We start from the raw sequence: 27,697 nt of genomic DNA, 5'->3' as shown, positions 1-27,697 counted from the left end.
TTGAAGAATAAAGAATATAAAATGTAAATATTGATTTTAGGATTGTAAAACTGAAATGTTTCAATGCAAAATAACAGTACATAGTTCACATCACAGCACTGCTAGTGCAAGCCCCTAATTGGCAAATTGAAAACAGATTTCAATCCTCTACAGCATTTTCTTAGCGCCTATTTTCCTTCTGTTCAACTGAGAAGCACCACACACATAAAAGCATTTGGTTTCACCTCCCTGTTTAAATCAATGCAACAAATCCACTTTACAGTTGAAGGGATGGAGGTGGATTGAACAGGTGTTGATGGTGTTATCTTTAGAAATATACTGCAGCATATTTTATCATTAAAACAAATCTCTGTTGGCAATGGCAAATAAATACACACACACACACACATACACACAAATAAATGTATGTGTGTATATATATATATATATATATGTATGTGTGTGTATATGTATGTATGTATTCACAATTCATGCTAACACAAACATCTTTTTTTATATTTATTTAAGTTGAATCATAGAAATGAAATAATAGCTGCGTGTAAACTTGAAAAAACTAAAAGGTCCCATTTCCTCTGGTGAACTACCGAGAAATCTTTTCTGCTAAATATCCAAACTACAGGCCAAGGCCTCGAAACCACACGGTCTGTTCTTCATCTCACCCGTACAACTGACACACAGGAATACAGGGAACACACCCCGAACACAATCCTGAAAGGGGAATACTGACAGAAGGCAATTTTACATCTTTGAGAGGGTCACTGCACAACACACATGGAGCTGCGAGGAGTGTTGACTGTCCTGGCCACGGTGTCTTGACTGTAGTTCACGATGTCTGCCTTCACCACGCGCTGCAATGATGCAAAGACAGACGGACACACAGAGAATTAAACAGCTGTTATAACAACAAAGACTCAATTCAACACAGTGCTTAATTGCTTGATTCAGTTAAATCTCTATTAACTTCTCCCCAGGTACACATTGTTAAGTCCACCATGTTGAACAGTTTTACAAAGAGTTTCAGAAAGTTAGAAAAATATACTACAGATGAGACCAGCCCTTCATTACAGTGAATAAGTTCAATAGTTCTGGATCAGCCATCTTGGGAATACACTTCTTTGTTTTCTGGCTGAGAGTTAGATGAGAGGATTGATACCACATTTGTGTCTGTACGGTAAATATGATGCTGAAGACAGCAGCGGGTTAGGTCTCGAGCAGCTAGCTGTCAAAAGGAACAAAATCCTCCTACCAGTGAATCCATACAAAAATGGAAAGAGACATGAAAGAGACAAAGCGAATAAATATATCTCCCAAAACTTTTCATGCCACATTTGTACTTTGTACAAGGTTCAAAATCTGTGCTTTGATATAAGACAGCGATCAGAACATTTGTGCACCTGCATCTCTGCTATCATCCAAAGGTTTTTCAGACTATCACTCCCAAACAACTCAGAGAAACAAAAGGTGACAGCAGAGGAAGCATGATAAGGTGCTATTAGTCTGAAGGATTACTAAAGAAATCTATCATGACAGTGATATTTACTACAACTACAAGCTCTAAGATCTAACACAGATATACTGACATATATCCGCTCCACTGGGACATACTTCCAACTATTGAACAGAACATATTTTGCTTTTCTGGTTGTTCTCTTGGCTAATTGGGCCTTCATCCTGTGGGTAGTCCACCAGCTCAGCCTTCACAATCCTCTGAGCAGCAGAGATGGAGGAAAGCAAAAAGAAAAAGGACAGAATCAATGGCCAAGACATGGGAGAGGATGATAGAGTGAGAAGAATGGAGACCAAAGCCAAGTAGGGTGAGGGAATGGGGTGAGAGAGAGAGAGAGAAATTAAAAAGAAATGTAAGAAACTGAGAGAAAAAAAACAGTGATGCATGACATTGATATGCTCAGATAGATTCTGTGTAAAAAAAAACTATCTTCATGCCAGAATAACTGACATAAATTTTATTTTCTTTAAATTTGAAATAAAAAAATTATCCCAAAAATCTCAAGATGAAAAATTAAATAAACAGCGCTGTAGCTTACACTCATTTTCATTAGTTTAATCTGTTGATTATTTATTTTAAATTAATCATTTGTTACACTGATATCATTTTATATAGCCACTATTTATTCATCTGCTCTCTAGTCACCTCGTTTTTCTGACCACGGTGCAGTGTCTCTAACTTCTCTGGAAATCTTTACACATGTGGCAGCAGAATAACGGACCACATGGCTGAATAGTTTTCTCTGGTTGGCTGTCTGATTAATGAGCTGCCGAAGCCTGGTGTCGCAGTCAGTGAGTGATCCGTGGACTCGCTATCTGATCCAACAGACAGAGGACCATGACGGAGAGGGCTGCCAGGCAGATATAATACTGTCAGGGGTTGTGACCCTCATGTTCAGCTCTCTGAAGCTGACAGCTGATAATAAGGCTTTTCTGGCCCCACGGCTAGACCCAGAGCCATGACCTGCTCAAAGCCTCGTCTCTATATCCAGTCTGTCATTCCTTCACCTCTCCAACATTATATTGTCTTTTTAAGAATTTCTATTCAGTGGGGGGTTTTCAAGATGGACTGAACTGGAACTGGAATAATGATTTGATTATTCAGTAAACAGCCATTTAGTCTGCAACTATTTTAATAATGCCAGATATTCTTAAAATATAGCTTCATCAATGGAGGATTTTGCTGCATTTCTTTATTGTTGTGTGTACGTCTATTGTCTACTGTCTGAGAGAGTGTCCACTCTACCGGAGTCAAATTCCTTGTATGTGTGCATACTTGGCCAATAAAGCTGATTCTGATTCTGTTTTTATATCATTTAAACTTAATATATATGGATTTTGGACTGTCAGCCTGGGCTCTGGGAACTTGTTTATTTATGAATGTGTTCAGAATGTGGTAAAATATATATAGAATTCAGCATGTCCTCATTTCCCCTTTGTAAAAAAAAAAAAAGGGGCGGGGGGCAGACATATCTCTAATACCCTGGTGTCCTGATGTTTGACATTTCCAGAAAAATCTACTTTGTTGACACAAATACATTGATGAGTATAAGAAAGCAATCAAGTTTGTCATACAATCATGAAAATGATATGATGATCTCGTATATATATATATATATATATATATATATATATATATATATATATATATATATATATATATATATATATATATTATATTAAGTGTATATGTATACAAACACTGTCGAGTTTTTTTTGCACGAAGTGCAACTTGAGTCCAGCCACTCCCCCTGCTAGATTAGCCTGGATTAAAGCACTTTGCTTTATTGACAAAGCTATCAAGGGAGGGGAAGAAGAACAAACTAGATGGACAGCTCCATTAGTTGATGGTCATTTTCTGTTAGTCAGCAGCCGTGTTGGTGATGGGAGAGGGTCTTGAGAATTTGGTTATTCCGTCCCTTACATGCTCTCCCTTCTCTGGGGGTCCTGACCTCTATGTAGCCCCCAAGCTCATCAACCACAGCCCAGCCAGTGTGGCTCCAACTGGTCATATCGGACCCAGGATTAATGCTTCTGGGGGAGGTGACCTTGTAAATCCTACAGCTGCCACCATTGGGCACCTTGGTCTGGCTGGCAAGCCGAGACCCTGTTTTAGCCCAAAACGGTGGGAGATAAACCAAATAAATCAGAGAGACAATCCTAACCTCCTCACCCCTTTAACAGCCTACCTTTAACCTCTGACTTCACGCGTTAATGTGGTCAATGTGGGTCTATTTACAGATGGCCAGTGTCAGTGGCAGGTAGATCATCACAGGAGGCAAATGTAACAAACTCCTGTTTACACAACAAAAGGTCCCATACAGTGTGTGGTGACCTCCATTGACCTTACACACTCACTGTGACCTCCTTTAAGTTCAGACATAACATTACATGTTATGTTAAGAGAGAGAAACACAGAAAAAAAATCACCAGCTACTTTCACTCTTTAACCGACACGTTTAAGAACAGACTGATCTCTCATCAGTGGCTGGTTAAGTGCAAGGCAGAAAAAAACTGTACATGTTTCATCCAAGTTTGGAGTAAATAAGCGTTTTATGATGGCAAATAAGCTTTTTATAATGTGGGACATGATGTGACATGAGAGAAAGACCTTTATGGCTCACCTGGGACTGCTCTATTTCTGCTTTGTTCAGCTTTACACCGAGAATCTCAGCGGCCACTCTCTGGAAACAAAGGTACACCTGGAGAAAGAGATAACAAGAAAAATAGGACATAGTAAGTACCATCAAAGTCACTCTGTATATCAAATTTTTATTGTGAATTATTGAATGAGCTGGTACTAACAGAGTCCCCCGTCTTGGCCGACACAAACTGACTGACGAGGCTATTCTCTTGGCAGAAACGCTGGTGTTTGTCAGCCTTCACTGTCCTCATGTGCTCCAGGTCGACTGTGGACGAAACACAGCGTGACGTGTGAGAAAAACGTGCAAAAAAGATAGATAGATTTATAAGGTGGTTACACAGCACTCTCACAGGGTTAACTGTCACGTATCTGGACATAAACACAAAAGATAACTGTTTACACTCGAGTTAAGATGGAGCAGGGTCTGCCTAGTGTTAAAGAATAGGCACGTGGAAACAAAGCATAATTCAATTGTTATGTTGCTTTCAAACCCAGCTGCTAATTTAATGTTCTTATTTATATCTCAGGGGGGTTGAGAGTGGAATTGATCGATTCAGTAGCACCAAGCGTTCATTCCCAGGTGGAACTGAGGTTTGCTGTGACACATTCCTCGGTGTAAGCCTAGTACAGTTGAACCCCGGAGCCATGAACCTCTATTTGACCTGAAAGAGACAAACTGGCCCAGCTGTGGAGAAATGCTTAAGAAACAATATGTGGATGACCGAAGTCTTCAGGCTACACTCACAGTGAGAGCGTCGGAGGAGAAAACAGTTTGACGTATGAGTGTGCCGGGCTTTCAGGTGGGCACACAGGCCCAAGAACTGGATATGTCACCTTCACGCTGATTTACTATGAGCACACAATGACAGCGCCTTCCTTTTTAGCTATTGTGATGTGCATTCGACCCCTGTGCAGTGATACCGGGTGCACTGCTTCTCTCCTTCCTTGCTATGGGGTCACACAGGGGTCGATGAGGAAGGTCACCTGGGGGTCTTGCTGCTGAAAGCAATAGCTTCGCTCTTTATTTCTGGCTTTGTGCAGAAAGGCGGCCACGCCCGGTATCTGGTGCATACATGTCTATGGTAGCTGGAGGAGGTCAGGCTACTGTACGGTGTTGCATTTCTCTCGTCCCCCCGAGTTTTACTCTTTGTGTGAGGTTTCATTGAAGTTGTCAAGGATTTACCCCGTTCTCATGCCCCTTAGTGTGTGTGTATGTGTGTGTGAGGGAGGGAGGGAGAGGGGGATGAAGCCAGAAGCAGAGAAAGAGAGAGACAGATACATAGAGAGGAAGAAATGTAAACAGTGCAGTAATCCTGTATTATTAATATCTCAGTAAGTCATATGACCCAAAAAAAGTTAAAGGCCAATCCATAGCAAAAAAAAAAAGAATAATTTTAGACTAAAACGAATATTACCATCATCATAAGCGACATATAAACACAAACCTTTCTGGGCAAGGGCAGACACTTTTACAACTACTCAGTGTCCAGGGCAGACTGTCATGGCTCGGCCTGTACATAAACATAGCTGTCTCATAGGCGTCAGCAGGTTATTAATTCCAGTCATTAACAGCGGAGGTACCCTGCATGCTACTAGAAGTAAACACTGCTAATCCTTTGGATCCTGCACACTTGGGAAAGGTTATCAATCATGTGTCACAGTCAGATTAGCCAACATTAACATAGTGGCTCAAAAGCTGAGGGAGGCACGTTACTGTAAGTCAAAAGTTGTAGTGAGGTTTCTGAATCCTGCCTGTGGGGCTGTGCATCAAGGTGAGGGGAAATATTGAACTAGTCCATGGGGGTGGGGCAATAAAACTTGTGAGTAATGTAATGTAATTTTGCCCCTGCTGCAAAATGCAGGTGTGTTCATGTCAATAGTGTGCATTTGAGATGTCTTGTTGCAGTTGCACTTTAAGTTAAAACATTTAAAACAGCCGAAGTGTCAGTGGAAATTAAAGCACTGTAAGTTAAAGAGGAATGTATTGAGTTGACATGTCAGATGAGGCAGAAGCCATGACCTTTTCGGTTAATTTAGTTGATTTCAGTTAAAGATGCACCAGTGATAGTTTAAGTGTATGCTGCGTAAATAACTGTCAGTTGTTGTAAGCAGTGACAGCAGTTGAAACATCAGTTGAATTACGTAAACTGTCAGTTAGAAACAAAATGAAGTGTCAGTTGATGTGTAGCGGCTGCAGATTTTGTTCTTCGACACATGCAGTTGTCATCGAATTTGTACATTGACACAAGTGCTCAGAAAATATAATAGACAATCTCATTACAACTGGGGAAACTTAAAGATCAAAAGACCATTATACCAAAAGACCATTCAGATTATATGAACAAAAGACCCAGAATATCTACTATTGTGGTGAGATTTCTTTGTCAACATATATTCAAATGGTCAGGCGATCGTCAATTGTGTGTATGTTCGTGGTACAGTTCATGATTTGTGAGCAACAGCTCCTTTTAGACACAAACTAATACTGTAGGTGGGCCCACGCTCTCACAGAAAATATTTTTTTTCAGCATGTGGCATCTGTCTGTGTAAACGCAATACAAGACTAATCCCACAGTTTTAGTGTTTTGCTCCATTTTTCTCCCTAATGTACCCATTTCTACTTATCAGGTCAAAACAATCTTCCTCCGATGATCTGGTTTCCCTCTGTTTCTGTCAAACTGTACATCAGCCTAACAACCCCTAGGAAGTGACTGCAAAACCGAAATAAACTGTTTAGGCCTCTGAGCGCATAGAGATAGTGGAAGGGATCATCACTCGTCGAGAGCGATGGCCCTCCCTCGCTCTGGTCACCACCATTGTTTATTTAAAAGGTCTGCCTGTCACTGCGGGGAATTACAAGACAACAGTTAGAGATTAATATCTGCCGGATAAATTAGGCTTTTACCGTAAAATAACTGGTTTGTTATTGTGGTGACCTATTACATGGAAGGGAACACAACCAAATGAGAACAAATATGGATGTTCCTCTCCACAAGTTGGTGTCTGTGGATGTCAGCTTAGCGCCTCCATGGAAAGAATCCGCTCACTGGCGGACCTGATTATCTTCAAACACAACGGACTTTGAGGGAGTCACTAACAATGTAAAATTAGCAAGGAGTACACCAGCTGCCAATGACTGATATAAAATAACTGAAAAACCATTAACAATAAATTAATAACATCATTTTTGAACAAATAGACTAGCGACCTCTCCAAGGTGCACCCTGCCTTAACCCAATGTCAGCTTGGATCGGCTCCAGCCCCCCTCAGATCCTGAACAGGATAACCACTGGAGGCTAAATTGGTGGTTGACCAAAAGTTATGAGACAGGTCTGTTACTTTACCTCACATGCCTAAGTGAGAATAACAGGATAAAAGTGTAATAAAGTTAGCAAAGTGACTCAGTAAGATCAGTTACAGTACAATATGTTCCACTAGTCGCCGTAAGCTGCTGGTGGTATTTGACAGAGTAATGGTGTCGGGCCGACCATCACTGTTGAACTGGACAAGAGTACATTTCCATTTTTAAGAGGAAGTGTCTTTATTCTTTCAAAAGTTACATAAACCATGTTTAGATGATCATTAATATCCCAGTTTTGATCTAATTCGGGATTTGACACTTACATGGAACATGGAACAAACCTTTCTGATCATGTGTGTGCAGGTTTGTCTTGATTATCATCCCAGCCACTCATTTCTCTACCAGCAGAAACCTGGATAAGCCAGTTAAGGCCTTATCCAGATTTCTGAATCAAGGATATGATGTTTACATGTGCAACACATAACTGGAATACTCCAAAAACCTGACTAGAAGCAGGGTACTCATGCACATGTAAACACACTCACAAGCTGAGTTTCCATTCAACTGTCAAGTGAATTTTACTTTTAAAATGTTGTCGTGCGTTTACAAGAACTAGTTTGGGGTGAATAAACTAGATTACAGCACTGTTTTCCTCAGAAGTTTGCGGTACAAACTACACGTGGCTGTAATCTGTCAGTAAACAGAGTAGAAGTAGATTGCTAACAAGTCGCCTTGGCAACGGACATACGTGGAGAGAGGTGTTCAGGAATTAAGCAATTAAGTAAGTATTTTATGTCACCTATCAGTAATGTTTCATTCTTCAAATAGTTGTGTGGCATATATGTACTTATAATATTTATTAAGCAACGGCACTTCCATATCCCATGTCACACATCAACTCTTTTTTGACACATGCTTAATGCTGCTGACATTAACCTGAAGGTATTATTAGGTTTTATTGATGACAGTTTCGTTTTAAGATGTGAGCGGTTTCTTCTTAAAAAAAAGTTACACACTCACCTCGAATGGCAAAATTCACACCAGGAGCAAAAAGTTTACCGGCAACATATCTTGCATTTCCAGACACACTCTATTGTTATTCTTATTGACATGGTAACAGGCCAAATATGGATGATGTGAGAACTACATTTTGGATTTTTCACCAGCACATGTTGCCACAAGCTAATAGCTGTACGTTGGGTAACCAGCTTGAAATCCTACACTGTGCAGTGTGATCCTCAGTAGGCTTTTTAAAACCACGCTGTGATAACAGAGACACCTCCTTACTGTTCTACCGAGTCAGTTGCTGGGGACCAATTGGAACAGTTTACCCAGCTAGCAACAGCCAGTAAGCTTGACATAACACAGTTAATTGCCGACAGCCTCATTTTAAACTAAACAGCAGTTGTATGAGGGCTGAGGGTGGAATGTGTGAACTGTGTGTGTCTATGTGTCTGTGTGTGGTAGTAATGGTGGGGCGTGTGTGTGTGTTGTCAGAGACTTGTGCTCTGAGGGGTCATATCACATTAAGTGAAAGTTACAGGGTTGAGCCTAATCAACCCCAGGGGAGAACCTATCACATCCAACATTACCTCACACTATGCCTTTAAGACCTTGTTAAGAGGGTTCGCCTCAGTTTCCCCTCGATGACGACCATGAAACAATTCAGACTGTATAGTGAGGGCAGGGATTATCAAACCAGGTCCAACTCCTAATGAAAAGACTTACAACTGTCTGAGCAAATTGTTCACTTGGCACCACCAAGTTGAAAAACATCCCAGAACTTTCTGTAGCGCTGACATTGAATGGGGCTTTGTGAGTCTACTGCTTCACTTTCAAAGTCAGATGACATACTGTAAGAACCTCGTCTAACAGTGCTTATACGTATTGAACAGTCCTGGTTGCTAACACGAATGTGTCAGTTGCATCTCTGTAAATTTACTTGAGCGTTCATATTGCAGTCATTATCTCAGATCACAAGCCATAATCTGCTGTCTCTTCCTAATGCATGGACTAAGATGGGAAAGAAGCCCTGCAGTAAATACAGTCATCTGCAAAACAAATTTATATTGAGAAATCTGATATGTCTGGCTGGTTTCAAGACTATTGTACATTCTGTAGCACAGTAAATGACTCCTTTATTGTGTCTCATTCTAGTCTTTGTATTATCTGAAAAGAACCTCAGCGGGAAGTTCCGACATTGATGTGACTTGACAGCTGGAGTAAGAATACATTTTGCATTGACAGTGTATTTTAAAACAACATTTTAGTCTAATGCTGCTTTAATACCTCCCAAAATAAATGGTTTTCAATTTAAAAATCATACTGTAAATTATTATTGTAAAAAAAAAAAAAAAACATTCGGTGTTTCTCAGTTACACATTGTTTGTGTCCTTTAATCCTTTCAAACATGATGAATGCCTTTCGTTGAAACAAAACCTTTTTCAATATTTGGAAATATATAGAATCATTTGGAAAATATAAATGCATTAAACTCTCACTTTGCCCCTGAGTTGTGGCACTAGAACACGTCCACATGCGTGTGCTGGTAAAGACACGCACATCAAAATGATGCTCACCAGCGTTACTAGTGGTCACAAACTCAAGTCACCCAGTGAAGCATTCAGTCAAACATGTGTAACATATTTTCAGTGTGGCTAGTAAGTTGCCATATATCCTGCCAAAAATGTGGACTACTAAAAAAAAAAACGCTACAAAAACAGTATATTTGTGGACAATTAGACACTTTATCACAAGTTAATATTAAACTACAGGAGTCTGGAAAAGCAGCGTAATAATTTCCCCTCAAGTCTAACAACCAATTGGTAAGGTTGATTACATGTGACATTTTATTTACCCATAAATTTTCTGGTACAAGATACGGGGAAACGTTTATTCCCTTAAAAAGTTGGTAAAAGAATAATGAATCATTCTGGGTGATATCTGATTGGATTAGACATTGATTTAACTTTCACTACCTCAGTGGCTAATAAAAAAAACTGGTGAATGGTGGAATTTATGTGAGGCATTTAAATGATTTGTCCAACTGGTTTACATGATTTGGTGAGGGCTCATAAAAACTGTTTTGAAATATGAAGGGTGTGTACTCCGGGATGTGAACGTAAACAATAACTTATTTTCCCCTTCAGAAAATATGCTGGTTCATTTTTTTTTTTTTCAGAAATTCAGTATCAGAGTGTCACAGAAAAACTTGTGTTGTCTTTACTCTTAAGACACTATGCAGTCATTCAGAAGTCACTTAACTTTTGCTCATTTCATTAGACCTGAACAGTGTAGGTATTGTTTACAGTAGGCAATGTTTATTTTTTTGAGGACTTGAACATCTAAATATAAGTACCTGAAAGTGGAAATTATTTTAATACGCTTTTTCAATTAAATCATAATCATAAATTATGAAAATAATAATTCCTGCATCCGTGCAGTTGCATAATATTTCATCAGTCTGCAGCCAAGCCTAGCTGCTATTAATGACTGAACATTGTATAACGAGATCTATGAGAATTCAGTTCATGGTGGAATAATTAGAGATAAATATAAGAATATTAGAGCTTGATGGTAAGCTAATAATATTATCGTGACGTTTCTGGGTGAGGACAGACAGATGAAGTGCTGTTAGTAGCCTGGTGTTGTGGAGGTGAGCGGGCCCCGTGCAGGAGTCCTTGGGGGACTCTTGACAGAGACAGAGCGTTCTTTGTACGGCGGCGCCCCTGCCCCGGTGGCCTGAAACGGGCCGGGACCGTCGGGGGACTCGCTTTCCACTAGGTCAGAAGTGTTCTGTCGACAGCTCATTGATCACAGCTCATCTTGTCATTTGATCGTTCTTCATGAAACGATGTGCAGACACACGCGCATACATGCATGCATTCAAACTTTAAAACATAATCAGATACTCCACAACAGCTAGTAAAACAATGTTGTCTTCCTCCCCGGTCAGGGAATGTAAAACAGAGTGTTCAGCATTAGCTATACAGGCAAGGAGAGAGCTGGAGTGCCGGTCTGTCACTGCTACAGTAAAACATGGGGCTGAGGGCTGAGGGCCTCGCAGCCTGGGTTAACGGGCTCCCAGGACTCGTGAAAAGTGAACAAAAGGCCCAGCTCTGAGCCGACCGCACAAGACGCTGCCCTGGGTTTCACTGGCCATGTCCTCTGAGCTCTCCTGTCGCTGTTAAACTAAGTGGACTTTTATGGGCGAGCAGTAATACATGCCTCTGTGAGCCGGCAGCGTAACTATGAGCTATAATTATTATACGGAGCACAGGCGAGCCTTCGTAATTGTATGCATCGCATCATTGTAAATCTATTCATAATTATAAAGTCTTCCTAAGAGAAATGATGGGTTGGACTGGCTTACATATTCAGCTTCAAGACACAGCAGTGAACTGTAACATGGAAAGTGAGTTCTGCTCAAGACTGCCTGAGTAAACATCGAACGAGTTAAAAAACCTGAAGCAAAATAAGGGTCCAAAGACAGTGATGTAATATTTCACCCCACCATAAAAGTACATTTAGCAAAAAAAAAAAAAAAAAAAAAAAGGAGGGGAAAATATGTTAATATTTAACATACATTTATAAAATATGCCTGTGGATCCAGATCAATCGGTTATTTACCCAACCCCATGTCAGCAAGGCCCCTTCTAGGAATTCCTCCATATCAATGTTGTGAAGCAGAGAAATAAAGTAAAGCCTGAGTGTGATGAGGGTTCCAGGCTGCACTCGGGTCAGGTGGCTAAGCTGTGCTGTGCAACTCAAATGGCCCATGACTTACCACACAAGAAGGTATGCAAAGACTGATCATCTACTGCATGTGCAACAATATTTGCTTTATGGATGGCTAAAATGAATGAGGACTTTCCATGTTTCGACAGGCATGAGAATCAAAAGAGATGAGTGCAGGGAGCAGAGCTGGGTCGACCCGTTGTTACAATTAAATCTTAGCATTTAGTACATTTAGCAAGGAGCACTAGATTTGGCACTTGTTGCATTGCTCCGTTTGGGGAAGACCACCCATCAGCCACCTGAGTCAGCTTAAACGAACCCTAGAAAGTGTGCTGGACACACGTCTCAGCATCTGCATCTGTGATTTTACACTTATCAGTGTAACATGGAGAGAGAGAGAGAGTAATACATCTGTAATTCTTTATTCATCCCTCTGTTTCCTTGCAACCTGAGTATCTATTTCCTATCTTTCCCAGACTACAGTTAGTGAGACAATTTGATACACATGTCTGTTCTGACCCTTTACCTTTTAATAAAATGTGAAGAGAAACGGGAAACACTGGATTTGGCGTAAACTGTAAACATTCCAGATCTTCACCGAACCGTACACCATGCCTTACTAGGTCTATATATTGTATATATAATGTTTTACAGTGTCGAACCTGTGGTTGAGCTACCCACAGTGCAAAACAGACACTGCTGACGTGTTCATCCTTTCTATCTGGGAAGGGGTGAGGGTGCTGGGGTAAGAGCACTGGGCTTTTGTCCCACCACATGTCTATTGTGGCTAAACCTTTCCCTTGGGGGCAATTAGGACCTTTTAGTTTGTTGTAAGAGGACCTAAGTACGAGTGGGTTGAGCCAGGAAAAACATTTTTGAGCTAAACCAAAAACAGAAGCGCATTGAGCTCCTCTGCACTCCTGGACTTCTGAGCATCTCTCTATTAAGAAATGCGCAGGCCTGCACTGAACAGACAAGAACTGTGGCAGCTTTACAGGGGCAGGGAGGTGACGGGGGTGAGAGAGTCGGGAAGGGGGAAGGCTTCAACTCCACCCGAGGGCTTGCCAAGATGGCAAACAACTCAGGACCGACAATGTTGGTGGCAAGGGCATGCTTCATGCGAATCGTGAGTTAGGGGCGATCCATGTTTCGCTCAGGCTTTCACATGGTTGGATAGAAAACTGGGGAGAGTGAAGTGCGACGTGTAACGGTATGCAGTGAGATCTGCCATAGCGTGCAGAAAGCAAACACGCATGTTGTTTAACACAACAGACACGCGGAGCCAATGAAAAGACATAACTGTAAGAAAAGGCAGCTACAGCAGAAGTGTTAGTCCACACATGTGAGAGATAAGCTTGAAGAGTAGGTCTAAGTGTGTGATTGAAAGAGTGAATGTTTGCACAGGGTTGAAAATGAATGTGCAACTGTGTTTGAGAGATGGTGCAAGATAGGGACTTAGAAGGGAAAGAAAGGGGGGGAAAGAAACTGAGCAAAAAAAAACAGCAGGTAAGACGTAAATGAGTGTACAGATTCTCTTCATGCAGGGACCTTATCTGCCTGCAGAAAGGAACGTTTCCCATGGCAGGCCTGAGTGGATCAGCAGTGAACAGTGTTAGAACCTCTGAACAAAAAAGCCATGAGTGATGAGGAGGGGTTAAGAGAACTGAACCCATTTAAGTCACCCAAATAAGGGCTGTACAAGCCCATGATGGATGCTCTGGAGAGAGCGCTAGCAATGGGAAGGGTGATGGGTGGGGAGCGAGCAGGGGTCCTGCGATCCCCACTTAATAAAAACAATTTTTTTTGATAAACGACACAGGCTTAATGTCTACAAAGAAATATGTGCACTAATTTCCAGCAGTAACATAATCCATTTTAAAATGCCGACGGCCCGATTCAATGATGATATCTGTACTTTGCAACACACAAAATTATGCAAAATATGGATCAGAACTCCTAACAGTATGCCATGTTTTTTTTCATTTTTTTTATGAGACAATCTCTGATCTAAACGCAAACAGTCACAGGCCACATGCAGCTGTTGTTAAGCAAAGCCCTTTCAAACACACGGCACTTATTGGTCTACTCAGAATGAAACACTGGAATGGTGGAGTAGATGACTACGCAACATGCCAACATTTTTTTCTTGAGAGGTTCCTGTGTACCATACGGTGTTACACCAGGCTGCACTGTAATAAACAGTTATAGTATGTTTAGACAGACCAAGAGCTTAGCATTCTTCCATTACCCATGTGTTCTCAGAAAAAAGTGTCGCTTTAGCCAAGTGCATTTTCTCTGTCTGTGTGTGCGTGTGCATTAAATAATTGTGTGAGCGTATGCGTGCCCTCAATAAAACATTTCATTGGCTTCCTCTCTGAATTGTTACAAGTGGTGCCATTATTTAACACAAGGCTCTGGGCAGCATGTAGAGGGCATGGGGGTGCAGCATGCTAGCGCTTAACAAGCACACTTAACCCCAGCCGGCCATGCTAAGCTGAAGAAAGGAAAGGTTGTTCCCCGGCAGTGACATGGCACAGGAGGGCAGTCAGGCCACAGTAAGGAGAGGAGGGGACAGCTTCATTAATGAACCAGTCTGGTCCATTGGCTCATTTACAGTATACAGGGTAAAGGAAGAGTGCTCAAATTAAACTAAAAGGCAGGCACAGGGTTATTCAGGAAATTTAAACTCAGTGTATATGGTAGCACATGTAATCTTAATAAGCCAAACAGAGTCACATTTAAATGTAGCCTCCATGTTGGCTTTGAAATGTTTTAATACTGTAACAGGTCTTTTATTCCATTACAACTTTCAGCTGCATATATATAACTGTTTCTGCTCTACCCGGCGACTAAAGTAAGTACCCGTGTTCACCTTAAGTTTATCTAAGTGGGAACACTAAAAATGTCCCTGAAGACAAGTTGTTACAGAGACATAAATCTGTGTTTTTATAAGCTCCTTGCTATGCCTGTACTTCTATTTTGGTTGTCACAAACATGTTGCCTCACTCAGTCCAACATCATGGGAACCATTTAAAAGAAATCTCAACTCTGCTCCCTAAAGAATGCTGTGTATTCATATGTTTTGTATAATGTGTGCCAAGTATTCATTTTGGAGAAAAGGCCAGAATACTTAAAAAGGTTAGAAGCTCTGATAGGATGGGGTGACGAAAAAGTTAAAAAAAAGAAATGAAGGTGTGGACATTTCCAGCTAGATAGCTAGACTAACTCTTGAAGCTCCCTGAAAAAAAGAAGAAATCCATGGGAGGGTTCAGGGATTCATAAAGTCTCACAAGGTAATTGATTGCTCCTAGCGGGGCAATCTGTGTGGGATTTTGTTTTTCTTTTTTTCAGTCTGAAGGAACAGAAAAAACACACATGGGCCATTCTCAGCAATAGAGCCATTAGGGGGAGAATGACTGTGGGGGTGAGGAGCCTGACAGTGGGATGAACACTACTTAAATATTACAGTACACACACTCACCCATACACCCAAAACCTAGCCTAAATACAGAGGCGCCCACCGTTAAAGCCGGGGCATTAGGAGATGCAACGGATGCGAAGACAAGAGAATCTGCTCTAGACAGGCGAATTAAACCGTGACCTATGGTCCCCGTTGAGTAACATTAGCGAGAGCTTCCTGTGTGCAGGCACCACTCTGTTGACCGTTCATCATCGCCCGGGAAGGTGGACAGTCACCATTACACACACACATACTGACTCCTCACTTTACAATAACACGGCGGCAGCCACGACTCCACATCTGTCAAGGGGATGTTTAAAAGAGTCATCATTATTACTCTTTATTTTGGAGGTGGGTGGATGGGCGCAGGCTGATAGGAGGAGGCCCGTCTGGTTAACGTCGAGTTCCTCTCCTTAACCAACGACTCGGGACAGGAACATAGGCTCAGGCTGGAGGGGCCAGACGGGTACTGACTGGGAGGGAGGGGCACAGATAAGCGGTGCCCTAGGTCCGTTGGCCCGGGGATCCTAAATCATCGTTAGTCACTCCCCAGAGTTCACAAACATCAGCATTCCCATCGCTCCAAAACCTCACTCTTATCAACTGGCTTATCACACGATCAGTTATCTGGTACTCTAACAAACACGTCTGCTACCATTTAACACTCACTCCTCCACACACAAACACAGACATGCAAAATGAAAAATGGTTCAGGGTAATCTAATAAATATAAGAGAGCCTGATTTAATTTGCAACTATTTAGTAGAAATGAAAATCAAGCAGTTTCTGTTTTTTCAAGGTACTGTGATGCTCTTTCCTTGCTGACAAACAAGGACTAATGTGTGTTTGAGTGTTTATGCATGTGTGTCTCTCACTTTTGTTCCCAATCAGGGAGACAACTGGCTGGATATCCGATTCCTCGTTGGCCTTCTTCACCATGCTGTACCAATCCTCCAGATTCTCAAAGCTCTGGTAGTTGGTGATATCGTAAACCAGGAGAACACCCTGCATTGGAAAAACATAAAGGGACAACACAGTCATCAGACATTGATTCGATCAGCTCACCTTTACATTCCCTGGAGGCGAGTACACGGCTTAATTTCTCCTATTTATGTTAACTTGAGGAATACTGAGGCAGCAATGGGAACAGTAGGTGGCACTGCTCCTCTTCTTTGAGTAGAGGACAGATTCACACATAATCTGAGGTAGGTCCAGTACTATTATGATCTAAGTGAAGACCTATGTATATGTTTTTTAATGAAAATAGTGGTTTTTACATTAACAGTCTCCAGTTTTTTTTTTTTTTTAAGGATGTCATGCAGAATAGATGTGAGCTGTGGTTATCTGCTATCTGAGCTAATGAATGAAGGCCGTCTGCCTAAAGACATTCTCCTCCTCCTCCCCATGTAATCCTCAACACTGTATTCACTGCAGAAACACGCATGCAACAACACCAGACCCAGTTTGAGCAAACACTGAGGCCAGAAGGACCTGTTTACATGGACACATGAATTAATCAAAGAGCAAACACAGATACAAGAGCTGCTGGCATAAATCAAGACAAATAATCACATAGTTTAACTATCTACTATCACTGCTTATACCTGAAATTAAATGTGTGTCAAGGTAAAAGTCTCTACTTTTACTGCATGATGCAACACGACTGAAGGGGTGTCTGTTGCTTTTTGTTGGGCGGACACGCACTGTCACAACATGCAAGGTCGGTGACGACAGCTTAGGCCTCTGACAATTACTGCGAGTCTTTCCGAACAGCCATGATTGATTACAGGACGCACAGTGCTGAACAATAGGTGTGGAGGTTCCACACATCGCCGAAGAGAAACTAAGCAAAGTGTCGTAATGTGGCAGTGAGTTTCGACATTTTGCTTGTGAAGGCAAGAGAGAAAGGAAGTGCTGCAGATGTAATTAATACACAGTACACACTATGAGGTCACGTTGATGTTTTTAAAGCCAGGGAGATTCATGGAATAGAAAAGAACCAGACACTAATGTGTGTCTAGCTTCTGTAGATACACATCACAGGAGTGTGCTTGCATATCATAACTGGTTTATGGTGAAAAGTGTATTGTCTGCGCCCAAATGGTACATCTTGTGCTGCAGTATGGGTCTAAGTTTAGAAAACCATGGTCTTTACGTAGGCCACTTCAAACAAGAGACATCCTGGAGATGACAGATGACACTCGTCTATAGCAGCACTGCTACCTGTGGATGCTGAGATTGCAGACACATGCACATGCAAGTATGCACTGACACAAATTAAAGTGTATGCAGAGAGCTCTGCTGTTGTTTGAATCAATACGTTGTAGTTTCATACAGGACAACCATTAAATGAGAGTAATAGATCAATTTGTAGCCTCTTTTTCTAGACTCCTTCATGTATGACTATGAAATACTTTGAATAATGTCAGTTTAAAGTTAGTTTGCTTTAAAGTTCAATTCTTACATTTTCGAGGAATAAAAGCATACAAAAAACATCAAACTCTGTAAAACAACTGTAAAAATAGAGATGCACTGATTTGTAAAGCTCTGTTAACTTGCTCCACTGTAACTGTAAATCCAAATGACAGTTTATTATGATTTGGCTGCAGAGGGAGGGAGTGGCAGGATCTGAATGAAGCAGGGCTGTACTAATAAGCCTGAACAGAGTCACGAAAACTACAAACTAATTCTTCCTGTGCTTCCCATTAAGTCACAAGCATCGACGGTGTTTGCTTTGTATATTTACACATTTTTTATCCCTCCTGAGAACACTGGAGTCAAACTCTTTTTGCCTCATGTTGGAGTGAAAAAGACTGAGTTTCAGAAAACAGATGAGGAAGCTGCAGCACAAACCAGAGATACATATATTATTGTTGGCAGTGTGTGTGTGTGTGTGTGTGTGTGTGTGTGTGTGTGTGTGTGTGTGTGTGTGTGTGTGTGTGTGTGTGTGTGTGTGTGTGTGTGTGTGTGTGTGTGTGTCATCTTACATGAGCTCCGTATACATATTTATCCAGCATTTTCCCTCCTAACGTTTGGCCTCCAATGTCCCACACCTGCAGGGTCACGTTCAAGTTGCCTACACAGGAGAAGAGACAGAGACACCACTATTTAAATGACAAGTAGGAATATATTTTGGAGTTCCCACTTTCTTTTCTTAAAAAAAGAATTGTGTCTGCATAACAATGACAATGAGCAAAAAAGTTATGACGCTGCAACTTGTGGGTTTCCAGTCTGGATGTTTTTGTTCTTTTTATTCATCAACTTATTTGTTTTAACAAAGCGTATAACCCTGAGGAAATAACGAGTCAGCTGTAACTGGAGCCTGTGTTTTGGGTGAGCGATTTCTATAATAAAAGTCCACATTGTTAATATACATAATGGAAACAATAAATCGGCGATTAATCTTTCATGCTAAGCTCTCTTGCCTGCCAGGTCACCCACACCTCACATCCAAGAATATCCAGCCCAGTGATTGAGGGGATGAATAGGTATGCTTACCCTCTAATTTAAACATTCTTAATATCCTGGCAGAAAAAAATGTGACTTCTTATTAGCCTGGGAAGAGCTGTTTGCATGGTGCCTTATCCTGCCAAGTTGGGGAAGTGAGGAGAATTATGTGCTGTTAAGGAAAATAGCAATAATTAAACACAAAATGAGAGGAAAAGAAGACTCTTGTCCTTATGCCTGTGGAAAGAGAAAGAAGGAGTGAATGAGAAGGGGAGAGAGAAAGACGGGCACAAAAACCAAATCCAAATAAATATTTTCTTCCTCTGGAAAATGAAAGGGGTGGTTGAAAAAAAAAAGTCAGAAAAAAAGAGGAGGAGGGAGGACCAGACAGCGAGGAGTTTATGTTGGTGTGATGAGGGCCCGGCGCTGGGCTGGTGAGGCGATGGGGAGCAGAGCGTACACTGTGGACACGGCTGGACGACTCAACCCCTTCATAAGTCCCCTTTTTAAAGCGAGGGAAGGAAACGCTCAGGTTCACAGTCACTACATCTAGACTATACAGTGTCAATGTAAAGCTACATTGAGGAGTGCGATGAATAACGGTCCCTCGGTGTTATAAAGAGCCTTGCCCACCCGTCCACCATGCCCGGACACTAGCTTTATTTATGTTTCAAAGATTCACGCTGACTCAGCAGTGCTGACAGCTTTCTGCTTATGCTTTGAAAGAACTAGAAACTGCGATTGTGAGCCCAATGGATGAAACTTAAACTGATAACAAGGTCAGGAAAAAGGGCATGTTGATAATTGGTACGACGTGAAGTGGATGCAGACAAAGCAGCGTCAGAAAGTTTGAAAATGTATCACATAAACTTCAACTCTAGTCAATCCTTTTCACCGCCTGTACCTCACTGGTTTGGCAGAGACATCTGGAAGAGGCATTGTTATAAAAAGCACACACAGAGGAGGCTGTTGTGTGCCAGTCGGCCTCGCCTCACCTTTCCGTGCGTTGGAAAAATGTACATTAAGTTTGACAAGCTGGGCCTTCATGGTGAGCGGGGCCAAAGCTGGCTATAAGGCTACTCTCCCCCCTGCTGCAAAAGACGCTTACAGCCCCATAGAGACCCAGAGAGCCACACCACCTCTCCAATACAAGGCAGGGTGGGGGACCTAAAGAAGTTCGGGACCACCCAGCTTGCAGAGCCACCCTCCTCTTCATCAGCTCATCAACACCCAATTCCCCAGAAAATGGGCCATTTAACAACTCCGGTGTTGTACCCAGTGTTGTTGCTGCCCCTGTGATACAGCCACGTGTACATACTATATTTAAACAAAGGTTACAGTTCAACACTGGAGAGATCAATGATTATTTCAGGAAAGAAACTGACTGGAAAGAAAAGTCAAACGATTAGCAGCATTTATTCGGGTGCACATTAAGAAGTTTTGAGGCCCATCCTGTTCTTACGGTTGGCTCTTTTCATCCGGACTCTACCACAACATTTTTGGGGGTTTAGTTCTCCTAAGTCTCATAAGCTAAAACTGACACAAAATCAAAATAGAATTTTTCAGCCAACTCACAAATCAGCATAACTTTAACTTTTAGCACTTAATTTGCCCCTGCTTAATGTTGTTTTATTAGTAATGAAAGAATGGAGCCACTTTGCAGATTTCTGGAGCTTAGGCTTTGGCAGAGTTTTAGAAATGCCATTTAAAATGCTGAAAATCCCCATTTCACATGGTAGGAAGTAAAAATGGAGAGCTTTCGTCTAAATATAGCATCAGTCAATAAACATTTATTTTACAGATCTAAAGGGGGATACAGAGTGTGGCTTTATTTCGGAGGGTTTAACATAAACAAATAAGAACATGAATGTTTTATGTGGTGCAGGACAAAGATCAGTTGAACTTGAGGATCAGCGATATGGATATAAAATGTTAATGTATTTACTCTGTGCGGTGCCCACAGAATTATGAGCAAGGCTCGCCCGTTTGGACATAAGCTGTCCATTGGCCTTGTGGAGTCAAAAAAAAGTGTGCTGTTTGCTCTGGAGAGAAGAGCTTTCAGAGTGAATAAGCCTGAGAAGTGGCAGACTCTCTACAATGAGGGGCTACCAGAAAAGACACATTCAGCTCCTGAGTTAACCTGAAGAACAAACTCTGCCTGGAAATTGTGGGCCAAGTAAATATGAGCGGTGCCAGAAAAGATGAGAAATAAAGAGATGACAGAAAGTGGTGGTGGATCAACAATACACCTCTTCTTCTTGCATTAGACTTTCAATTAATATTCTGGATCTCTTTAACATGGGTAACGTAAAGTACACACAAACATCCAAACTTTCATGCCGGTATTACAGTATTACAAATATGTTTGTCTAAGTATAATCTTGCCAAATGCATATCCTAACCATTTTATAGAATTAACAAGTCTGCTATTACATGCTTGTGCAACACGTGTCCTGAGTCTGTTGAGTCCTAACAAGCGAGCACTCCCAAAAGATTATGAAGGTGTCTCACCTGGAAGGCTTATTCTCTTTAGAAAGAAATCCAGGCCGATGGTTTGTTTGTACTGCTTCCCAAAGGCCTCCTGTGCAAACCTGGTGGCGAGTGATGTCTGAAACAGAGAGACAAAGCCAGAGACATGGTGAGCGAGTGCCTGAACGCCTCTTCACAATCAATAGTTACAAAAACAGTTCATTTAAAGCAGTTAAGTGTTTTAAAAAGAAAACGCTTTTGGGATAAAGGAGAAAATGAATTCAGTGCATATTATGTGCCTTATAAACAATTTCAACACATATATGCATAACATAAAAGTCAAGTCAAAAAACGCAGCATGGCTCAGGGCAAAATTCAAGTTGCTGCAAATCCCCTTCCAGAGAAAATATACAGTATATAAAAGAACTTCCTGAAAAAGTGATATTTCGGTGGTGAGCAGATGTAGAAAAACTTTGATTTCATTTAAACTGAACAAATGCCAAAGTAAGCTTTCGACAATATTTAATTTAATATTTCTATAAATACAAGCGTACAACTTATCATATCAAACATATCCATAATAGTGTGCAGTCGTAATTCTTTGGTGATGCAACCCTGACGTATGACCTGGGGGGGGCATTCGTTTCACAATTACAAATCCATTTTAAATTTTTTTGTGACTGAGTGAAAGGTACGCTGATGTAACTGTCTGCCTGCTCCCAGCCGTCTCACTACTCAGCCACGGCTGTGACAGTGAAAATCAACATGAATTAGAAAAACAGGTGTCGGAATATGTCATGTCTACAGACTGCAGACCTAATAATTGCCACAAATTATAAAGCTTCCATCACTGTCACTGTTGTGTTTGAGAAGGGAAAAAATAGCATGTTGGGGCTCTCCTGAAATCCATGGGAATTCATAGCACAGGCTTGACATGCCAAGTTTAATTCATTTTGATGGATGAGGATCGGAAAAAAAAACCAAGTGCTGAATGTCTATTAGCTATCTTTAGAGCAGTGTGCTTACATAAACACAACAGAGAAGTGAAGCAATGGGATTCCCTGAGTGTTCATGTGGCCGCAAATGCATTTTTATGTGGTACTTGCCACTCACTGAGGGTTAGAGGATTTAAAACTAAATTATTTCTTTCAATCCACTAAGCTTTCACTTCAGCCTTTGTCCTTATCTACCTCCATTCATGCTCAGAAAGTTTAACTAAATAATATTTCAAATAAGACTGGATTTCTTTCAAATTACTCCAGGGAAGACGCAATCTAATATAAGTATATCAGGGTCTTCTTCAATTTGGCTATCTTAAGGAACTTAAGGTGGAAGCCACCATTCATATCAAACCTTTGTTTATCGCATCTTGGATTTTTAAATTGAATAGGTGCAGAATTCAACTAATTACGTATTACTTACTTAAATTAAGTTCACTACCCTGCATACCTCATATTAATTTCAGTCTGCAGAGCATGTCACAGGCTCAAGAGTGACTAAAAAATTACAAGAGGTGACTGACGCAACAAGGAGAAAATCGGCCATTTAAGTAGCCTAAACAATCACTGACAACACATGCATAACAAGCTTGGACAGCAAAAATGTATTCCACATGCTCGTGTTGGCCTAGTCAGCCATTTGTCTTGGCATTCCAGTAGCTTGGCTCTTCTCCCTCAACGTAGTCCTTTTTTTCCAATGTACAATTGGAACTAACCAGGGAACGTAAAAGCTGGCGTAATCCTGACACTCTAGCAGAGAACAGCACAGGGTCACCAATGATACCAATGCCGGGAAATGGGGGAAGTTCTACTGAAACAAGAAACTGGAAGAGAGCGGAAAAAATATGGCAAGCTGACTGTGTCCATGTGATGCCACATTAAGATGAGAGATGCAGAGCAATCAAAACTGGGCCTTTATTCTGCTTAAAAAGTTAGAACAGATATAAATGCTGGTATTCTGATGAAGAATAGTAAATACCGTTGCTGGGAAGCAGCATCAATTAATGTAACCGACCTACAAGACTCCTTTTTAGAGAGCAAATATACATATAAAAAGGAAAGTCAGTGGCTTTTCTAACTATCGTTGAAAAATAGACCTGTGTGTAAGTCAGGCCCAGCACCTTACGAGCCTGGCTGAATGTGAGACTCCATATTTTAAAAACATCTTGCTCAGGTGGACAAGCCTTCCCACAACTCCCTATATTTCTGAATGGACAACCAACCACAAGCAAAAATACCACCGAAACTGCTGTCCAAGAAAAACTGATCCGATTGCAATTTGCTCAGCAAATTGACATTAATAAGGGGGGAAATGGCATTCAAGATGTCAGTCAGTGGTGCCTACTCAAAATAGGGGGCAGGGCTCCTGTTTTCTGCCCAAAACAGACAAGCAGGTAAGTCATTCAGACAGTGACGAGCTGACACCTGGCAGCAGTGGGAGGAGGGTTATTAATGTAGCGTATCTACTGGGAACTGAGTTGTGTGTGTTCTCTGAACCCCCCACCCCCGCCAAAAAAAAAAAAAAAATGTCTGCTCTTCAGAATGAGAACATTCATTTTTCTCATTGGGTCTCAGCATTACTCCTACGTTAATTTTCTTTCTCCCAGAGGAAGGAGAGATTAGTTGGGGATGTGTAGCTGAAAAGCACTTGACGTCCCTGCACTCATTCATTCAAGAATTCGAAATGCAGTGAAGAAGAACCATAGCTGAATTGTCATGACAACCTCCTTGCTTTGCTGCAGATGATTGTTTGCTGTGACATGGAAAATATTCCACCGTTGTAGGTGTAAATTAGGCCTTTTAAACTACATCTTTACTGTATCAACATACTAAAGGATTCAGTCCAGTAGTTCTGAAAGGGAACAGGAGTCCTAAAGCTGCCGTAGATTTACAAAAGAGAGACAATGATACAAATTAAACAAAAAGGTACATTTGTTCACAGCTCAGACATTCAAAAAAACTAAGTCTTCACACATGACCATTTGTTATTTTATTCTATCAAATGAGAGAATATAAATATATACTCATATGGGCTGTGCAGACATAATTTTCTTAAATGGGGCCTCACTCTGGAGCCAAATGCTTACAGGGACCCTTGGCCAGGAGAAGAGAGGTATACTGATAGAAAACAACCACCAGCTGCAGGAGCCAAGCTATGAAACTGTCGTACTCTGTTTAATACTGTACAGTGCAGTGTTTTACCAGTGAGCAGCAGTTGTAGCCTTAAAGTGTACGACGAATGTAGGGACTGTGAATGATCCAGGTATACTTCCTATTCAAAACAATTAAAATACACATATTATTTCTACAAACTACTCTAAAAGGGAAAATGTTGTTTTTATGAGTTTTTCTCGAAGCTTACCCATCGTCTGTTAATTTAAACTCTCATCAATTCTAAAAGCAGGCTACAGGCTACGGGCTATCAGTGGTTAATTTAGCTGGGGCTAATTTAAATGGGCTCCCTGATTCATGTTAGTTTGATGAGAATGGCAGATAAAAGCATTAGAAAACAACAATAATACAATGTATTAATTGTGTGAGCCAAGTTCTCAGTTCCTATAAAACACAGCACCGCCGGCACGGAGACTACAACTATGTTCAAGCACACGCAATGTGGATTAAAGGCTGGGTAGACTTAATAGGTTTAGAACGACGGATTTGTGCCAGATTTAAATCCATAATACTATCTTTGAGACAGGATAAAAAACTATGTCCATCAACTCAGGGCAGTTCCAGCGCTGCATTTGTTTGTCTACTAATCTTAACAGGTTCTTAACATTATCATGGAGTCATTAATGTGTGATTAATACTGTAATACTGGGTTACTGGAGTTGCCCTTTTTATCCACAATGTAATTTTGGAAACATTCTTCCTCCACGTCTATTATCAAGCCATTATGGGGTTTTTTTTTTTTCGACTGCATTTTTGTATTCAGTAGTCTCCCTTATAAGTAATAAAGTAATCTCAAACTCTGACACTGAGATGATCGATAATAATAATAATAAAAGATACCAGTACATGTCTCTCTCTCTCTCTCTCTCTCTCTCTCTCTCTCTCTCTCTCTCTCTCTCTCTCTCTCTCTCTTCTCTTTCTGCAAACTAGTTAGCTCCAACTTTCCACTTACATTCTTGTCTCTTGCTATTTATATGGACTTTCTGCCTCACAATCTCATTTCTTGAGTCTGGATGTCTCCTCCTGTAAATTACAGCTGAAATAACCTCAAATAACCTGTTTGCCTTTCAAACAATTATTTACAGCTGTCTGTACAAAAATAGTTTTTTTTATCTATGACGAGCACACTGACTGCAATTATCAGTAACTGTTAAGGGACCATTTTGAAAAACGTTCCATCATTACTCTTCTTTTTTACAATATGGTCATAAAAACACTGCCAACCTCTCCCTCCCTGCGCCTAATGCTATTAACAACTGTTATATTATTCTGTGCAACCTTTCCAAAGCTAATGATTAACATTTTAAGTAGGAATAAATTGATGATGAAACTGTTTAGTTAAAAGCTAAAATACAATGTGTTTGTGTATTACACTAGTATCACAATTCATGCATGTTGAACTTGATAACTTGTAGGACTAAAATGTAAGATTTATTATAAAACATTATATTGTACTGAAGCCAATGCTTTTTTTTTTTTTTTTTTTTTTTTTATAAAGTAGTGTCAGTATTTGCAAGCATGGACAATTGAGCACCAAGACGTTGTCAACTAGTAATATGTTGTCAACTAGCACTAAATTAGTTTCGGACTCATGGAGTCATAGAGTATACTTGGCATTTCACTTTGTTACTTAAAACGTACATGAGTTATATTTAGTGTGCGCCCCCCAACACACAATACAGCTAAAACGTTTCACTGAGGCGTAGAAAGAAAACAGTTGTTAGCTAAGTCTCTTGCTGTCATTGTTAGCATTGGATGTTGTTAGCAATTAGCTAGCTAAGCTACTTTAGCGTCGGTCGCCATGGTGACTGGGAAGCCAGAGGAGCTTCGGGATGAACAACGTAAACAGCAGGACGCTGACAGGCAGTAACACTCCGTCTATGTTTGATATAGCCTTTAAAGCCGTATCTTCGTCGGTCATATTGGGTATTTGCATGTGTATCTGTGCTGGTCTCACCTTCCCACAAGCACCGTCTCCAATCACTACGATTTTAAGCTGCCTGTCCTGGCTGTCCTCCTCCGAGTCCGACATGGCGCTGAAATGGGCTCCGACTAAATCCGCGTGGAAAACCGAAACCACCGGTAAAATAGTCACTGGTTGGCTGAACGCTGTGTCGGGTTAATCACAAATAGATTAAACAAGTGTTGAACAGTGGGCAAGCAGCAGACGCCATTTTGACTCTACTAACGCAACACTGCTGTGCTCGGCATGATCCACTCACACACACGCACTGTGCTGCCTCGACGTACATCGGTTTTCGGTTAGAACGAGAGGAAACGAGTGCCGAATAACAAAGCGGAGGCTTCTTTTAATTTATAAATATTTTCAGTTTGGCCATAAAGTCATTCAGGGGAAACTGTCAGAACCGGAAAACCCTATCACCGGCGGTGTGGTTGCGTCCTGTGTATGACGCGCTGCCGTTGCCAGGGTAACAAAGGTCAGAGTGTGAGTGTAAAAACATTAGAAGCGCAACATAATTGTCCTAAGATTGGTTGAAATAAAGTAGTTACTCGAGTTCTATACCTTAAGTACTGTTTTGAGGCACTTTAGTAGATAATTTCCATTTCTGCTATGTTATACTTCGACTAATTTCCGCAACGTTTCACTGTATTGCTATCTGTGTGTGAACTGTAGTAACTTTGAATATTCATAGTTAACACACCATGCATATGATCAGCTTATAAATATATCTATACAATACACAAAGCAATTGAAAGCTCCACCTGGACCACGCACAACATTGAAATGCTGCTCATAGTTTCTATTTTTTTATTCTATTCTCATTTCAGATGATACTTATTATTTATTCCTACTTTCATATATCTGTATTTATTCATGCCCTTACACTACTGCAACGTCTATTATCTGCAATTCTCATTTGTGTTCTTCCACAGACTTGTAGACATACATCTAGTTAATCAATTATTGTTCTGATTATGTATTAACGTTGTACTGTATAATA

The 27,697-nt window shown here is 40.9% G+C and overlaps 1 protein-coding gene across 2 annotated transcripts; it reads right to left on the bottom strand.

Moving 5' to 3' along the window:
- On the bottom strand, positions 1-26,936 carry rab28 (RAB28, member RAS oncogene family). 2 transcript variants are annotated; one of them, XM_084009816.1, is made up of 8 exons: positions 26,692-26,936; positions 21,607-21,703; positions 18,636-18,724; positions 16,524-16,653; positions 4,312-4,415; positions 4,131-4,208; positions 1,606-1,707; positions 1-848 (listed from the first exon to the last, which is right to left on the bottom strand). In XM_084009816.1, exons 1-7 carry the CDS (start codon positions 26,764-26,766, stop codon positions 1,612-1,614), a joined length of 669 nt encoding a protein of 222 aa, XP_083865942.1. In that variant the 5' UTR covers positions 26,767-26,936; the 3' UTR covers positions 1-848; positions 1,606-1,611. The 2 variants fall into 2 exon arrangements, with proteins under 2 accessions (XP_083865942.1, XP_083865943.1); XM_084009817.1 differs by lacking the exon at positions 1,606-1,707.
- Between the last annotated feature and the right edge of the window lie 761 nt (positions 26,937-27,697).

This window comes from Eutrigla gurnardus (genome assembly GCF_963514095.1).
Source record: "Eutrigla gurnardus genome assembly, chromosome: 5".
Lineage (NCBI taxonomy): Eukaryota > Metazoa > Chordata > Actinopteri > Perciformes > Triglidae > Eutrigla > Eutrigla gurnardus.
This window is presented reverse-complemented; position numbering and strand designations above follow the sequence as displayed.